The sequence below is a fragment of the Botrytis cinerea genome, chromosome 10 (genome assembly GCF_000143535.2).
Source record: "Botrytis cinerea B05.10 chromosome 10, complete sequence".
NCBI classification, from domain to species: domain Eukaryota; kingdom Fungi; phylum Ascomycota; class Leotiomycetes; order Helotiales; family Sclerotiniaceae; genus Botrytis; species Botrytis cinerea.
Genome location: NC_037319.1, coordinates 409723 through 425080, shown reverse-complemented (window position 1 = coordinate 425080; position 15358 = coordinate 409723). Strand labels below are relative to the sequence as shown.

Below are 15358 nucleotides of genomic sequence, written 5' to 3'. Positions count from 1 at the left end.
GATCATGAAAATAACAAGCAAAAAGTCATCGCAGGGAAAATGGCCAGCGAGTGCAAAGTCATCATGTTGATTGATGTATTGAAATCCATCGTTATGCTATTCTATTATGCTATCCTACTGTACGCTATGCAATACTGTATACCTACCTCTATACGAGACAAGACAACATATATATGGGTATCTTACGCCAAATTGCACCTGTTCAGTGATTCCCGAAAGTAAAAAGAACGAAAGGATTGCTCAATCCTCAGTCCCCAACGCTCTACTAGATTATACTCTCACTCATCTCGTCACACGCACGCTTCTCTAGAACAAATCCTGTCTTCTCAATATTAGCATTTCTTCTTCCAAATTCAGATAATCACAGTAAACTCGCTCATATCAACGAAGGGAAAAGAAAATGTGAAAGGAAATTAAATCAGAGGTGCACAAAGTGCTCGGTTGTATCGCCATAACGAGGTTCTTGAGGCCTCTCAGTAACACGGACCAATTTTGCTCATCATATTGTATGTTGTAGGAGAGAGAGATGTGAAGTTGGGTTGGATATGGTACTTACATTAGTGAATAATGGGTATATGCTGGATGGTAAAGCAAAGGTCGATGAATTTTTGTACATCAATCAAGTCGAAGTAAGCAGCATCATTGTGTCTTAACATCAACTACAGAAGTGGCATTGAGATACACAACTTGATGTGATTGATGTGATGTGATGTGAATGAGTTGAAGAAATTATTTTCTTGAAGAGATTTTATGGTGCGGGTCGTACAATCTCGCTTCTCATTTGCCAGGGCAACGGCTGACCCACTTAAACTTGTAGACTCTAAATCGAACAAAGTAGACCAACATGTTGATATTGACAATAAATAATCAGTCTTGCTGGCGCCGGTGTATGAAGTGATGTACTTCCGGCGATGGAAATTGTAAGTTTGAGGTGGATGAAAGTGCAGAGGTAAGTTTTCGCGTGAGCAAAGATTTAACCACTATAGATTTGTGTCAGCATTTCGAGCACGAGGCATGAACATGATTGAAACCTACCAATAATTATCCCTAATTCCTCAGTCTCTTTCAGGTATGATAGATGCTCAAATTCCAGAACTTCGTCATTCAGAAGGAGGTTGTAAATTCTCCCACTGCGTCTTTTGATAAAAATCCACAACATCCTCATCCATAGCGATTTGTTCTCTGGAGTAACCCGTGACTGTAAGGCCCTCCAGCGTCGTTGCTCGCGATAGAGCAACATATAATTGGCCCGACTCGAAAATATCCTTTCGAGATACCTCAACATGTTCCATTGTCATACCTTGACTTTTATGAATCGACAAAGCCCAGGCTAGAATAAGTGGTATTTGAGTTCTGCAAGCAAGATATCTATCTTCTACCGTTCCCATTAAAGTCTCCGACGGAACAGGTGCAATTGCAGTCGTTTTGCCATCCGTAAACTTCACCACAGGTCTCCAAGGATTTTTTTCAGTGAAATGGTTCATTTGAACTTGTCGCCAATCTGCGTGGTCACCCTGGATCACAGCTGTTGGCCATTTTTGCGCATTTACGAACCCAACTATTGTACCCTGAGAACCATTCACCAAGCCACCTTTCTGTTCTTGGTTGTGAAGTAAAACTACTTTCGCACCAACCTTCAGTGTTAACCTTTTGGGAAAACGATGATATTCCGATATGGCGATTTTATATTCTTCCATCTTCCTGTTAATCTCGTGCTGACGCAGATAATCATGCTCATTTCGATAGAGTTGACATGAGTCATCAAGGGCTTCCCAAACCTTTGCTTCTGATTTTATCAAATCCAATTGAGAGTCATTGAACCTGTCAACATCAAAACGCTTTGCCATGAGACGAATAGGAAAAGCGTTGGGTGGAAGCACCTTTGGACGTATCAAATCATGCCATTCTGCGTCACTCAAGTCAACGCCATTGCGAACTTTGTTTAAAAGATCTTTGAACTTCTCGTCCTTTTGTCGATGAATTTGCTCCAGCTTGACATGTCTAAAGTTAAGCTGTTTCCACACGGGAGCATTGAATGCCCATTTATCACCCGGCTTGAAAGGGATATTGTCTGAATGATCTTTGCATAGATTACTCTTACAAACACGGTCAGATACCCCGACCATTTCAACTCCACATATCATGCAATGCTCGAATGGTTTCACAGGAGGGAGTTGATAAAAGTCACCCAGAAATATCACTTGAATACCTCCGAAAGGTTTCTTGGTTTGCTTTACCGTCTGAAGAAGTAAATTGAGACGCTCAAGGAATTGACTTTCAACCATTGAAATTTCTTCCAATATAAGGACTTCTAACTTTCGAAGAGCTTTGATTGTTCTTTTCTTTATGTTATTATCACCGAGAAGCTCATCAAGGGGCATTTTGAATGAATCTGGCTTCCATCCAGCAACGGAATATGTCGTTCTTCCATTCAAGGGCAGTGCCGCAAGTCCAGTAGGAGCAGCAACCTGAACTTTCGGAGTGTTTGAATTTTTGTCCTGCAGCCGTTTCTTTAAATTTTCTATGATCTGCAGCAATGTAACTGTTTTCCCAGATCCAGCGGCACCTGTAAGAAAAATATTATCCCTACCCATTGCCATCTTGACGACTGATTTCTGCTCGGTTGTAAGTTCAACAGGCTGAGGAACATTTTCACATGTTGAGGTGATGTTATTGAAAATATCTTCATCGGATAACTCAAATTCTGAGTCTGGAATTTCAACATCAAGGTTTAGTGTAGGCGTGTTGTCGCCAGATTTTGCCTTCTTAAACGCTGGTGTTTTTTCGCCTTCGGAATCGAGAAGCTTCTCGGATGAGATTGTATGTTCTGGACTTTCTGTAAGGTTAATAAAGGTCTTTCTGGTTGATATAGCATTGACTTCGGCCTCGATCGGTCGAGCAGAGGTTATTATGAAACCATTGATATTCATGGAAGAGTCTTCATCTTCATATTTCCTTTTCAACCCTACCCGTGCTTCTAAATGGTTATCAATTGCGGTTTGGTTCACAACTCTAGAAGTATCTGTGAGATTATTCTCTAGTGTGTCATGTGGTGCACCTTCAGTGGGCGCAAAGCCTTGAGTCTGTAACCACTCGTTCCATGCTTTTTGAGCTTCATCATGAGTCTCATATCCTTTGAACTTGGCACCTGAGAATCCTGATGTAGAAGCTTCACATTGAGACCACCCATCAAGAATTCCAGTCGTTCTGCCTCGACATACTACAAAGTAGTTCTTTTTAGGACCTCTTTTACCCATAACGAGCGCTCTGGTTTGGCAAACATCCGTGTAATCTGGTCGTGGGTATTTTTCAGACGACCTGTTGACAAATAGAGATAAGGAGACTGGCAACCTAGTCTTTGGTATCGTGTGGCAGACAGCCTAGAGCGTGGGATAGATGAAGACCAGCCGCCGCAATTGTGGAACCGCCCAAAGTATGGAATATCTGGATCCAAATGGTGTCATAACAGGTATGGCAGGATCAAGGGAACACAATGGTGTATGAGACAATCTTTTCTACATTCAGGCGTAGGGGAGAAGCTGTAACGGGAGGTTGGTGTCGCAAGATTGAAATGGATGTTGGATAGATAATCGCATCGAGCAACGAGCATCAGAAGAAGGTCTAGACTGTCCCAAATTAGACGATTAATTGTCAGCAAGACGTGATAAGGATACGTACATACCGTTTGACTTGGAAAGAGAGGGAATTGATAATCCGGTAGTTCTGATATGGTTCTCGACCGTCAACGTCCCAACAATGCTGGTTGGTGGTGTGGATGCAGATGCAATTGGCGACTATCAAATTGACATGAATTCCAAATTCTTTCTACGATAAACTGATAGTCGAGTGCCCAGCCTTGTGCGTAGCCTTGTTCCACCCGCGTAAGCCTTGTCCTGTGCTCCGAGAACACCCTCAAAATAGATTGCCCTCCCCCTCCCAGATGCCCAGGTAGGTCCGCACAAGGTCCAGCCCGCGGATGCAAGTGCGAGCTTACTCCAATGATACGCCGGATTTCCCATCCTCTTGCCTCCCCTCGTCCATTCCACCATGCACGAAATATTGATATCACACCATCGCAATCCAAAGGAGAAAGTCGATTGTCTATTCTGGAACTCCGGTCCTCAACGTGTCTTATCGAGAGAATCGTGAGTCTCACAGATGATGAAAAAGCGGGTTTTCGGATCGTCCCCCATTATCTTAGACCTTCCTAGAGTTTCTTAGAGGTTCTTGGTATTCCAAATACTCGCAACTTATTATTATTATGGGGTTACATTCCGTATTATTGTGGCTCGAACAGCAATGTCGCCAATGACACCAATGACACCGTCTCACAAGGGAGCTCTGATGCATCTACGCTTAAGTGACGTTATGGCGGGGTGATTGAGTGAATAGTTAAGTATGGGACTTCACCCCTCTTCTCGTTCTTCTTTATTCATCATTCTACTCTACTTCCACTCTTCAACCCATCAGCTTCACATCTCAATACAATCCATCTTTCAATACCAAACACACAAATCGCAATCATGGTCAAGGTCGGAGATTCCATCCCAACTGTCGAGCTCGCCGAGGGCAACCCAGGCCAAAAGGTCAACATTGCTGCCGAGATTGGTGAGGGTTCTGGTATCATCATCGGTGTTCCAGCAGCTTTCAGTCCAACATGCTCTGACTCTCACGTTCCTGGTTATATCCTTCACCCAAAGCTCGAGTCCGCCGGAAAGGTCTTCGTTGTATCCGTCAACGATGCTTTCGTGTAAGATTCCTCCCAACTCCGCAACTCCGGCCCCACATCCTTCGAGGCTGAACTTAACTAATTCTCTTATGAACAGTATGAACGCATGGGGCAAATCCCTTGATGCAGACAAGAAGAGTGGTATCCGTTTCCTCGGTGATCAAGATGGAAGCTTCACTCGTGCTTGGGATCTTGAATTCCCAGCTGCTCCAGTTTTGGGCACAAACCGAAGCAAGAGATACGCAATTGTTATCGAGGGCGGCAAAGTCAAGAGTGTCAACGTTGAGCCAGATAACACTGGACACACTGGTATGTTTGAAAGACTGAATTCTACTTGGACAAATGTGCTAACAGCTATCTTCTAGTCTCCGGTGCCGATAAGATTCTTGGAGAGTAAGGAAAGGATTAATGAATGGATTGGTTTTGAATAACAGCTTATATGTCATATAGACACACGGTCAAACATCGTGAGGGGAAACTTTGAATTTGGGGTATGATAGTTACAATTGAAGATTTTTTTTTTTCAAAACATATGGGATCAGTTGTTCGTGTCAAATGTTGATGTTTTAAACGGTGTCGGAGCTGAGGGTTTGAATAAAACTGTACGTCTGCCAATATAGCCCACGACTTCTGGATTTCTGTCCAAACAACTACACCTTGTGCTAGATAGCATCACCGCATTGTAATATCAACACAATATCAACACACTGACGTGAAGTGCCCGCCTACAGCTGATCCGTAACAACTGCTCCATTTTTGACTCCAGCCTCCATTGAAAACTGCAACAAGTTGCACTGTTCCGCGCCGGCAGTGATTGCATTCGCCATCTAGTCCATATCGGCGATACAAAGACACACGATCTCTAAGCTATAGCCCGAAGTCCTTGGGATACTTTATTGCTCGTCGCATTCATACATGATATATGGCTGAGTACTTGATGTTCACGCTCCCTGTCTATGTCTTTTGAAAGATGCGGTTATTGGAGGGAAATCATAATGAAATGAAATGGATGGAAATCTTCCGTTAGATTTCATAGATATAATGGACTATCGATAGTGCGTTTTTCTGAACTTTATTGAGAGTTGCAATTCTAATGATCGGAAAAAAAATCGCATTGTATTCTGAAGGTAGAGTGTTGCTGCGCATTTCTGCTAAGGTAAAAAGCCAGATATCGCTTGTCGCCAATTATCGTATTGATGTGGAAGTCCACATCGCTTCTAATCTATGCTGCGGTTTCCAGAAGAACTCTATTATGAACCATTTTCTATACGAACAGCTACAGCTAACTTGAGTTGTAGATATAAAAACCGCATTGTTCTCTCGCGTTCTAGATTGGGTGTGGAAAGCTTCTCGATCGGTGTGTACGGTTAAATCTATAAATCCTAGTCCTGGTAAGGTTTGCGGATGTCACCGACCTCAGCTCGGTGTAGGGATATCCATATTATGCAAACGATGGAATCACCTCCCAAGATGATACTGTGCGCTCAAGTATCGACCCAGGACTTGAAGGCTGTGCCAAGACATCCAGGAGTTTCGTTGGGATGAAGATACTCACATCAATATGGGATCGAGAGACATGGTACCTACCCCCTATGCAGTGAGACCTTCTGAAGCAAATCTGCACTCAAGCTGACGAATAGACACGTGCAGTTTATATTACCCAGCTGCAAATCTAAATCATCTCAATCTTTCCATCGTCCCATAATCCCTTTCCCCTGAATCAATCTCCTGAACATCGGATGGACCCACTCCCCTGTTTCATTGAACCCCCCGCCGCCAAACCTCCCTACCGGCAATTCGACCAACCCCGGATCGCTGAATGCCCTAGGTTCTCGCATTGTTTCCCCGACGAGAGTGGATTTCGAGATGGAGACTTTGTTTATTCCACTCTATTCCAGATTGTTTTGTTGCGCTGTTCTGGACCTTTAATCTATTTGCAAAAGGTACAAATATGTCTCGAGTTCTCGATTTCTCAATGCCACTCATCCTCTCAAATCATCTCTCCCATCACCTTCAGGAAATCACATAGATCCCCAAAGCAAAATCACCATGCGTTTCTTCACTTCCATCGTCAGCATTGCTGCTTTCAGCACTCTTGCAACCGCTACCCTCGACCCCGCTACCTCAAACACTAAGGGCTACTACCCCAAATCTCCAGCTTGCACAGGTAACCTTCCTATCCCCTCTCTCCCGCTCTAGATCACTAACCTCCCTCGCAGCCACCAAAGTCTCCAAAGCTATTCAAGCCGCTGAATGCGCCTACAACACCCGTGTCTCTGGCACCCAAACCTTCGCCGTCTTCGAGCAAGATCATCAATATGATAAATCTCACGGTGCTCCTTACGGTACCTGTTCCGCATACACTTGTACTGCGCCTACAAAGTCGCAATTGTCGTCAGGAACCGACTACTGGGTGTTTTACTGGGGAAGCCAGGGAACCAGCACGGGAGTTGGAACAACCTGTATCAAGAGTCCCGTGGATGGAACTTGTGGATGTGAAAACTCCACCGGAAAGTTTGTTTATGGAGGAACGAACTGCAAGTGAGGTAGTGGTTGAAAGGGGAGGAGGAGTGGGGAATTGAGGAGAGGTGATTGAGGAGATGAGCTGTTGAACTTTGTATATATTTTCTTCACAAGACACCAATGAATTTTTTGCATGCTTACTCGCATCTATTTTGTCATCTTGATATCTACTCAAAATCTCCATCCCCGATCACGAGTTCTCCAAACCCAGATGTCTCACTCCTCACCATCTTATTTGATGTCTCTTCCGGCCCCACTTCCCACCACATCATCACCGCTAGATCGCAATCCTCCAACGCACGCACACACGCACGCACGCACGAACAGCGTGGAACACAGAAAAGAAACCGTTTGTTGCATATCTGCAGAATACCACCTTCTTTTGCGAGCTTCTAGAAAGGGTATCGAATTTGCTGATCTATGGAGTTTTATCTGGATACGGTTATTTTGTGGCTAGAGGAAGATCTAGAGAGTCTTTTGTTGCATGTCTGATCAATGTTACCTTCCTTTGGCTTGGCTTACTTGGATAGGATAGGGATGGATGCCAAGCGGTATTTTTGGAGCGAGGGACAACTCATAATTATGGGGAGTTTGCAGGTTTAGGTGGATGGAGATGTGGATGAGATGAGAGGAATGTGTTGCGGTGGGTTTGAAGAGTAAAGATAGATGCTTTTGTTGCGTGTCTGTAGAATGCTACGTTGATTCCTCGTTCATCTAATTGGGGGATTTGCGGTGGTGAGGCTTAGATGGTCTTAGGAGAGGGATGGAGGTTTATTTTTGGATCTGTATGGAGATCTTTTAATGTAGATTTGAGAAGGGGATTTTTTGTTGCATGTCTGTTGAATGCTACCTTCTTCGATGAGCAGGCCGGATTGGGTGTGTAGAGCGGGAATTCTGGGTCCCAAGAGGTGGAATATATCTCGATGTGATATATGTTGATCCTTTGCCCCATTCTTTGGGAATGAGAAGGAATTGTTGCATATCTGATGAATACTACCTTTTTCTATTTCGCCCCGTCTTTCAGACTGCGAAGGAAGGGTTGCATATCTGATGAATGCTACCTTCATCCACCCTTCACCTAAGCCGAGCAGCATCACGTGAGCCGTGGTATTGACAACTTTGCATCTTCCACTCACAGGCTATGACGAGATAGCCATCTCGATGCAATAGATTCTTCCCTTATCCTCCCCTCATTCCAACGACAAGAAAATCTTGCCCGCCTGATTAACACCACTTTCCCATTCCTTCCAAATCGAAGATGCCAAGTGCAAATTTTGAGCACATGATATCTTTATTTAATCTTACCCAAGACGTTCCACCTTTCTACATCCTCTCGGGCGCTTCCCATAACCCGGAAGGATCTGTTGCACATCTGATAAATGCTACCTTCGGGGATTGTTGGTGAGTTTTTGGTTAGGAGGAGAATACTGTTTGGTGGAAGATCTGAGGATGGTCTGTGAGATGTGAGACGCGAGGTGTGAAATGTGAGATGTTGATGGACCCGAGTCTGAAGGATTGTTGAAGAATGGGGAATGATGATGATGATGATGACGACGGCGAGAGAGTGAAAAGGTGGGGTGAGCGGGCGCTTAAATTTCTACTTTTGGAATTTCGCAAGTCTTTGGAATTTTAGTCGCTTATTATAGGTATGATGACTTGAGGATTCCGTGTTTGCGATTTGAACATGATGAATGCTTGCGATGGTAGTTTTATTGCATGATTACTACTAGGGCAGAGTTTGTGTCATGGTACTTTCTGTGTAGATCATTGGAAAACACGTAGAGAATGGGTTGTCGACTTGATCCTAAGTATAGTGCGTATTCATCTAAAAGCTACGGTATGTAAAATGGAGTTGACTATCACTAGTGTATCAATCGCTTTGATTACCTAATACACCTAAGGCTCTTATTAGAATGCTTTCTAGTATCAAAGCTTTTCGTCAAATCGAGGAGTACACCACAGCACCTACCTTTCATTAACCATATCTCCTTCCACAACTTGTCAACTGTAACATGGATGATTGCGCTATGTTCCTGATATTATTTCGGAGATGATTACCACTTAAGCGAACTAACTTCCATCCTAAACTTCACTCTTATGAAGTAGAAGTAGCAGTGGAAGAGTGTCGGAGCTGATCAAATGACGTCATGTGTGAGGTTAGAGAAAGTCGGCGAGGACAATAACTTTAGTTAATTGATTATAATGCTGACTTTCAATAGATGGACCTTCCTTAGACACGAGCAAATACAGATACGCAGAAACCCTTTCAGCAATGGATATCAAGCTCTGCCGGAGACCCTTCCCAACCGGATTAGCTAGAGAGAACTTCGGCTTCCTTCAGCACGACCAATTTCGAGTGTTGAAGCATTTTCATAAGTGATAGACATAGTCGTTTCTTTCCTAATCTTATGATCAACCCCTCCACCAGTTTGAACGTCTCTGATGTCTAGGTCTTTCATTGGATATGCATCAGCTTTTGCGGTGTATGTGGCGGGTACTTTGCTAATAATATCATCGCTGGAGGAGGGTTACGTGATTGAAAAGAACGTGTCCCCTTTTTTTGGTTTTCTTACTGACTTTCCGCTGGCTACTGGTCCAATAATTCGATTTTCTTCGGTTGGTGTGTGACGTTCTCGTATTAATGAGAGGCTTTAGAGTGGGGATCGATGCAGCAATAAGGACCAGATAGGCCTCAATACTATATTCCGCTAGTGACTGACGCTGTAAGATGACACGGTTCTCTTACGTCCACCAGATGGCCAAAACTACCATGAAATCTGAGGTAGAAGTTAGTCTGCATATTTCTCAGTGCTTTGAAGGGGAACTATTAAGAATCAGCTAGTCATCAATGATGAATTTTCGCACAATTCGAAGACACAGATAATACTCAGTGCAAACTACGATAGTAGCAATGGCAGCAAAACTTCATAAGACTATTACCAATACTGGACCAAGATTTTGCCAATTCCACAGGGGTAAATCTACATCACGTAAATACTTTTCCTTGCATATCTTGCTGCACATCTCAGAGGTATGAATTTTGAAAATATACTAGTTTGGGCTTCAGAGATTGAAATTTGGTTGGATCAAGGGTGAGTGGAATGTGTTGTAAATTTCGTGAAAGTAAATCTAATTTTGAGGTGCCTCCCCATAACAGAACCAACCCAAACAAGCATAAAGCTCACTTCACCGTTGTTCTCCTCTCCAGTGCCAGAGTAAATCAATGTAAACAACTCCCATTACCCAACCATAATCTCACCTGAGCCTGCCACCACTTCACTTCTGACTTTTCTACTCCATATTCGCGTTGGGATCTCACTTCCCTTCTTTCTTAGTCTTCTCACTCTTGCTCTCCACAGTCTCCTCAGTCTCCTCAGTCTCCTCAATCTTCTTACATTTTCCAGTCAAAACAACTCTTTTTAATAACGCTGCTTCTATGCGGTCTATCAATCCTCTGTCTTTGTAATCCTTCTTGATTGCCTCTTGGCACACCCACGTTGCCAATCCTTCTTTTGATTTGTCCATTAAAAAGGTTTCCTTCCATTCTCTAATTGATTCCTTGATCACATCCTTTTGTTTCTGAATGGAATTTTCGAGATAGGAAGATGGGTTCTCCAACATGGCTGATTCGGTTCGTTTAAGTGCATATATTGCCGACAGCCACTTATTGAATGGCTCTATACAGGTATTAGCGAATTGATTGTGCCAAGCATCACCACGCTCATTGAAGATATTGTAAACGTTACACTCTCGATCCTCATCCCACGTAAGCAATTCTCGGATCTTATTCTGTGTTTCTCCAAAGACTGTGATGGAGCAGATATCAAAGTGACCGGGGTGAGTAGCCATTTGTTCAAGTGTTGTATACAGATCGATTTCGTGTGCAAGCGAATTTCGATCTTCTTTCATAGCCTTGATATCCTTTGGATCATCTAACTGCTGCTTGCGTTGTTTATTTATCTTGTGACAGAGAACTAATCGTGCCAACTTTTCTCTGATGTTAACCACTTCTCCAGCATGTCGTCGTTTCTTGTCATCTTCCAGATTTTCAATTCTTACTTCCAACTTCAGGTTTCTTTCTGATAAAGCCTTCTTTTCGTGTCTCAATTGCTGTCTTTCTTTCGATGCCGTCTGTCTTTCTTTCGATGCAGCCTGTCTTTCTTTCTGTCTTTCTTTCCATGCAGCCTGTCTTTCTTTCGATGCCGTCTGTCTTTCTTTCCATGCAGCCTGTCTTTCTTTCTGTCTTTCTTTCCGTGCAGCCTGTCTTTCTATCCATGCAGCCTGTCTTTCTTTCGATAAAGTCTGTCTTAAGATCTGTCTTTCCTGTTTGGATTCCTGTATTGCCTGTTTGATTTCCTGCCTCTCTGCTTGCATTTCATGGATCGTGACAATTTTTCTTTCGTGACGAGTGGGGTCATTCGTAAGTATTTTCTCGCATGTGAAGGCATCCATATGAAGAACCAATGGTGTAACATTCACAGTTTCTCTGATCTTTGATTGTATCAAAATAATGTCTGACTCCAGCTCTTTCATATTCTGAGAACCAAGAGGAACTCTTCCTACTAGACGATAGGGTACTTGTGGTGTAGTCTTCTATTGACTTCATGATTAGCATACTGTTGTTTTTCTGATCATACAACAAAGTTGATTGAAGAAGACAGAAATAATGTTTATGATATAGGTGTATACAAAGCTCAAAAATCGTTACTAACCTGCTCTACATCCTGCTCTACATTGAATTGATTCTGTGTATTGCTATGAAACTTGGCACAGTGCCATCTCCAGGTGGTAGCAACGCATCGCCGGGTCGAAATTGCCGAAATGAATAGGTTTTGTCGAATCATTCTGTAAACCTTTAACCCGAGGGGTGAAACAAGTATTGGTAGATTGGAAGCTTATCCCCGGGATTGATAATGTAGCGATGGGGCAGTGGTATGTTAATGGTGGTGGTTGTGATGATGTTGATGTACCTGACTGGAAATATTGTTTTTAGTTTGAGTTCGGGGTGTTAATCTGGATTCTTTAAAAGGTCATTTCAAAGACGCTCGAGCCATTCATGGAGCCAAAATTGCTCACTAAACTTAGTCAAAAGAAAGCCGTATGAACAGTAGTGAATGGAATTAGTGATATGCTGACGGCTGTACTGCAGAATTAAGGGCTAAGCAGGATGCCAGAAGTCTTTCTTAGACAAAGACTTGCACCTCCCTGTGCACATTTTGAGCTCCCGAGACAACAAATTTGTCAATCAAAACATACAAACGTAGGCATTATGCCGTCTGCAGTCTAAATACAGGCATGAAAGAATAATAAAGGTCTCTTCTTTTGAGATTTCTTTTGGAGCAAACGGATTGGTGGCTAGGATGCTAGTGATACTGTCATCTGTTGGAATCAAATTTCGGGATATGAGTAGGGTATTTGCATTGTATCTTCATGTAGACCATAAAGAGCAAGAGCATATGTGAAAGAAGAAATCAGATGTTTCAAAAAGACTTTTCGGCACGGTGAGCCCTAGAAAAATCCTCAATCACATTACCATGTTAAACACATCACTCCAAATCAATTATCTGACATGTACCCATTCCTACAACAAGACTCTCTCACATGAACCCGGGTAGCTTACCCACACCTCTCCCGAAGTGTAATTATTTTGATTTCAACTTAGCAGAACTTAAGCAAAGAACAAATTGGTAACTATCCGGTTGTGCTTCAAGCATTTCTAAACTACAAAAGGTTCATGTAAGGTTGCTAGTCCCACTAGGCTGATTTCTCATATGATCTTTGAGAGAAAGTTGAAATAGATGCAACTATCTATTTCTAATTCCCAAGCGGAAATAACACTTTAACAACAAAGAATTGGCTCAGACAAGGAGAAGACTCGGAAGAACGGAATTTGACAGGAAAGGGCGAGGAAATAGAAACATTAATAAACAGCCTCTAAGCTGTCCAGCTTGCTTGAAACTTTTGATTTTCATTCACCACTGTACAAGTTCTGCTTCTACATTCTTATTATTGTTCTCACATCTTTTATTGCTTGTTTCCCAATGTCCACTGACAAAGGTTTTCCTTTCATAGTACTGCTGTCCATAATACATTGAAAGTGAATTTTATGATTCTAAACGAGTTCTCATTAGCAACACATAGAGACAAGAAGTCGGGGATCAGGATGTAGAGAGATCAGGAGTCAGAAGACCAAATGGTGAAGATAGCCATGTGCTGGCAATGAGCAGTGCCTGTTCCCATCGCTTGCTCGATAAAAGTGAATTATCAGTGCAGTGGAAAATGCTGAATAAATTGAAGAAGAGATGTCTGCGTCTATGGTCTGTGCAGCGGTAGCAGGAATCTTTATTAACCCGAATGGTTTAGCTTTGCTCTAATGATTTGTAAGCATAGATCATTTGTGGTTCTCAAACCTCGAGCTTTAACATTACAATTAATAGTTGTCATTGATAGGATTAATACAGCACTTTGGACTAAACTGGATTCAATATACAAACTTCACCTTCACTTATCTTGTGTATGCTGGATTGAGAGGGATTGTAAGGGCTGCCATGCCAGAATCTTTTTCGATCACTAGTATAAAGAGAACCATTTCGCCCACGCTTTTTTCTGTTCAGCAGAGATTTGGGGAGCGAAGAATTGAAGTTAAAGGGTGCCCAAATTGAAGCTGCAACATGTGTCTGGAATAACAAATTATGCGAAGCCTTTTTGATGTTATGAATCATCTTGGAATACACGAGAAATCCAAGCTGCCATTCGAGCCTCTTGTTGCGGGAATGACTATATTATTCTCATTCAGATTAAGCGAGAAGTTTGAGGGACAGTTATTTGCTTTTTACAAGACGTAGTATAGCAATGAAGTTGAAGAGGTTTCAGTCTATCGCTGTTGGAGACACGAAAAACGACCCCTTGCTATGCGAATGATCTAAATCCATCTTGGAAGATAAGCCGGCAGGCATTTATGTGACTTATGGAACACGAGTAGAAGGATTTGTCACGAAAGATGATCTAAATAGTCTCCGTAAAAGGAGATATCAATTGATTGAGGCTAAAAGAGGAGGCAATGAATCATTCTGGGTATGTTAATCAACTGTTTGGTCAGTTGTGAGCACCTTTTAGAGGAGTGAATTTCTCCATGAGAGTCTTGAGATGAATCCTTTGAGATAGTTGCATTGAAAGGGTCTTATAAAGATAGTTCCAGCTCATAATATGAAGATGCACTTCAACGATCGAAATTCTTTATTGATCAACTCTTGAAATCATGGGTTGACTGCTGGAGTTTGTTCCTGTAGGTTTATTATTCTCAGTCGAAGCCATTGTTTAATATCAACATTGCTAGACACCTTTGAGAAGAGGGAGGGAAATGAAAAGTAAGCTGGAGTCACACTGTAATATTTCGTGAATAAGTAAAGGGGAATGTGGATTCCTTTACAAGGTACAGTGAAATAACTAAATCTCGCACCAGCAGCTGAAGTCCAGCTACATAACGTCTACATTCAAATTTGTAGCATTTATCAAGTGTTCGTGATGTTCTTGTTGATAAGAACTTTGCAGAAAGTTTAAAGAGGGCATGGAAGAAACTTAGAAGTCTGGTGGAAATCTGAAGATTGTTCAATTATGACATGAGATCCTGTGTTGAGAATGTTTGATAGAAGCAAGAGGGAGGATAGTGCCGAGTAGGCAGTAGAGGTTGACTCTCATTTGGTTTCCATAATACTGTCCCCATTTTTCCAAAATTGCTGTTGAGAGAGACGTTGAAAGCCGTTGTTGAAACGCAGTCCAATTCATCTCATCACTCGCTCACCAATCTCATTCTCTCTCCTAAATTTCCATTTTTCTCTCCAAGATCTGCTCTCAAGCCCGTCTATTCATCGGTTAACTCTAATCGATACATATTATTAAACATCATCTGTCTTTCAGGATCAGAGCTTCCGATGTCCATATGACTGTATCAATCCTTGGACTTGAGAAACATGGATGTGAAAAATCTCGATCCCCAAGGAATTCTTTGAAACTAATCATAAGGCTCTAGTACGACTGATAAGTGAACCATATAGCTATACTAACGCGATCGACTACCATCACGTTACATCTTATCTACCTGTATTC

General features: G+C 42.4%; 4 protein-coding genes across 4 annotated transcripts; 2 read left to right on the top strand and 2 right to left on the bottom strand.

Annotated features, from left to right (window-relative positions):
* Positions 1–51: 51 nt before the first annotated feature.
* BCIN_10g01040 (hypothetical protein) lies at positions 52–4082 on the bottom strand. Its single transcript, XM_024695428.1, has 4 exons — positions 3683–4082; positions 1036–3626; positions 557–980; positions 52–322 (listed from the first exon to the last, which is right to left on the bottom strand). Exon 2 carries the CDS (start codon positions 3255–3257, stop codon positions 1101–1103), a length of 2157 nt encoding a protein of 718 aa, XP_024551222.1. The 5' UTR covers positions 3258–3626; positions 3683–4082; the 3' UTR covers positions 52–322; positions 557–980; positions 1036–1100.
* On the top strand, positions 4050–5843 carry Bcprx9. Its single transcript, XM_001555709.2, has 3 exons — positions 4050–4750; positions 4827–5038; positions 5095–5843. Exons 1-3 carry the CDS (start codon positions 4524–4526, stop codon positions 5124–5126), a joined length of 471 nt encoding a protein of 156 aa, XP_001555759.1. The 5' UTR covers positions 4050–4523; the 3' UTR covers positions 5127–5843.
* Positions 5844–5955: 112 nt separating this feature from the next.
* On the top strand, positions 5956–7462 carry BCIN_10g01020 (hypothetical protein). The gene is made up of 3 exons (XM_024695427.1): positions 5956–6308; positions 6380–6896; positions 6949–7462. Exons 2-3 carry the CDS (start codon positions 6779–6781, stop codon positions 7272–7274), a joined length of 444 nt encoding a protein of 147 aa, XP_024551221.1. The 5' UTR covers positions 5956–6308; positions 6380–6778; the 3' UTR covers positions 7275–7462.
* A 2883-nt stretch (positions 7463–10345) lies between these two features.
* On the bottom strand, positions 10346–12114 carry BCIN_10g01010 (hypothetical protein). Its single transcript, XM_001555711.2, has 2 exons — positions 11965–12114; positions 10346–11845 (listed from the first exon to the last, which is right to left on the bottom strand). The coding sequence occupies exon 2, from the start codon at positions 11624–11626 to the stop codon at positions 10568–10570; it is 1059 nt and encodes a 352-aa protein (XP_001555761.2). The 5' UTR covers positions 11627–11845; positions 11965–12114; the 3' UTR covers positions 10346–10567.
* Positions 12115–15358: the final 3244 nt, after the last annotated feature.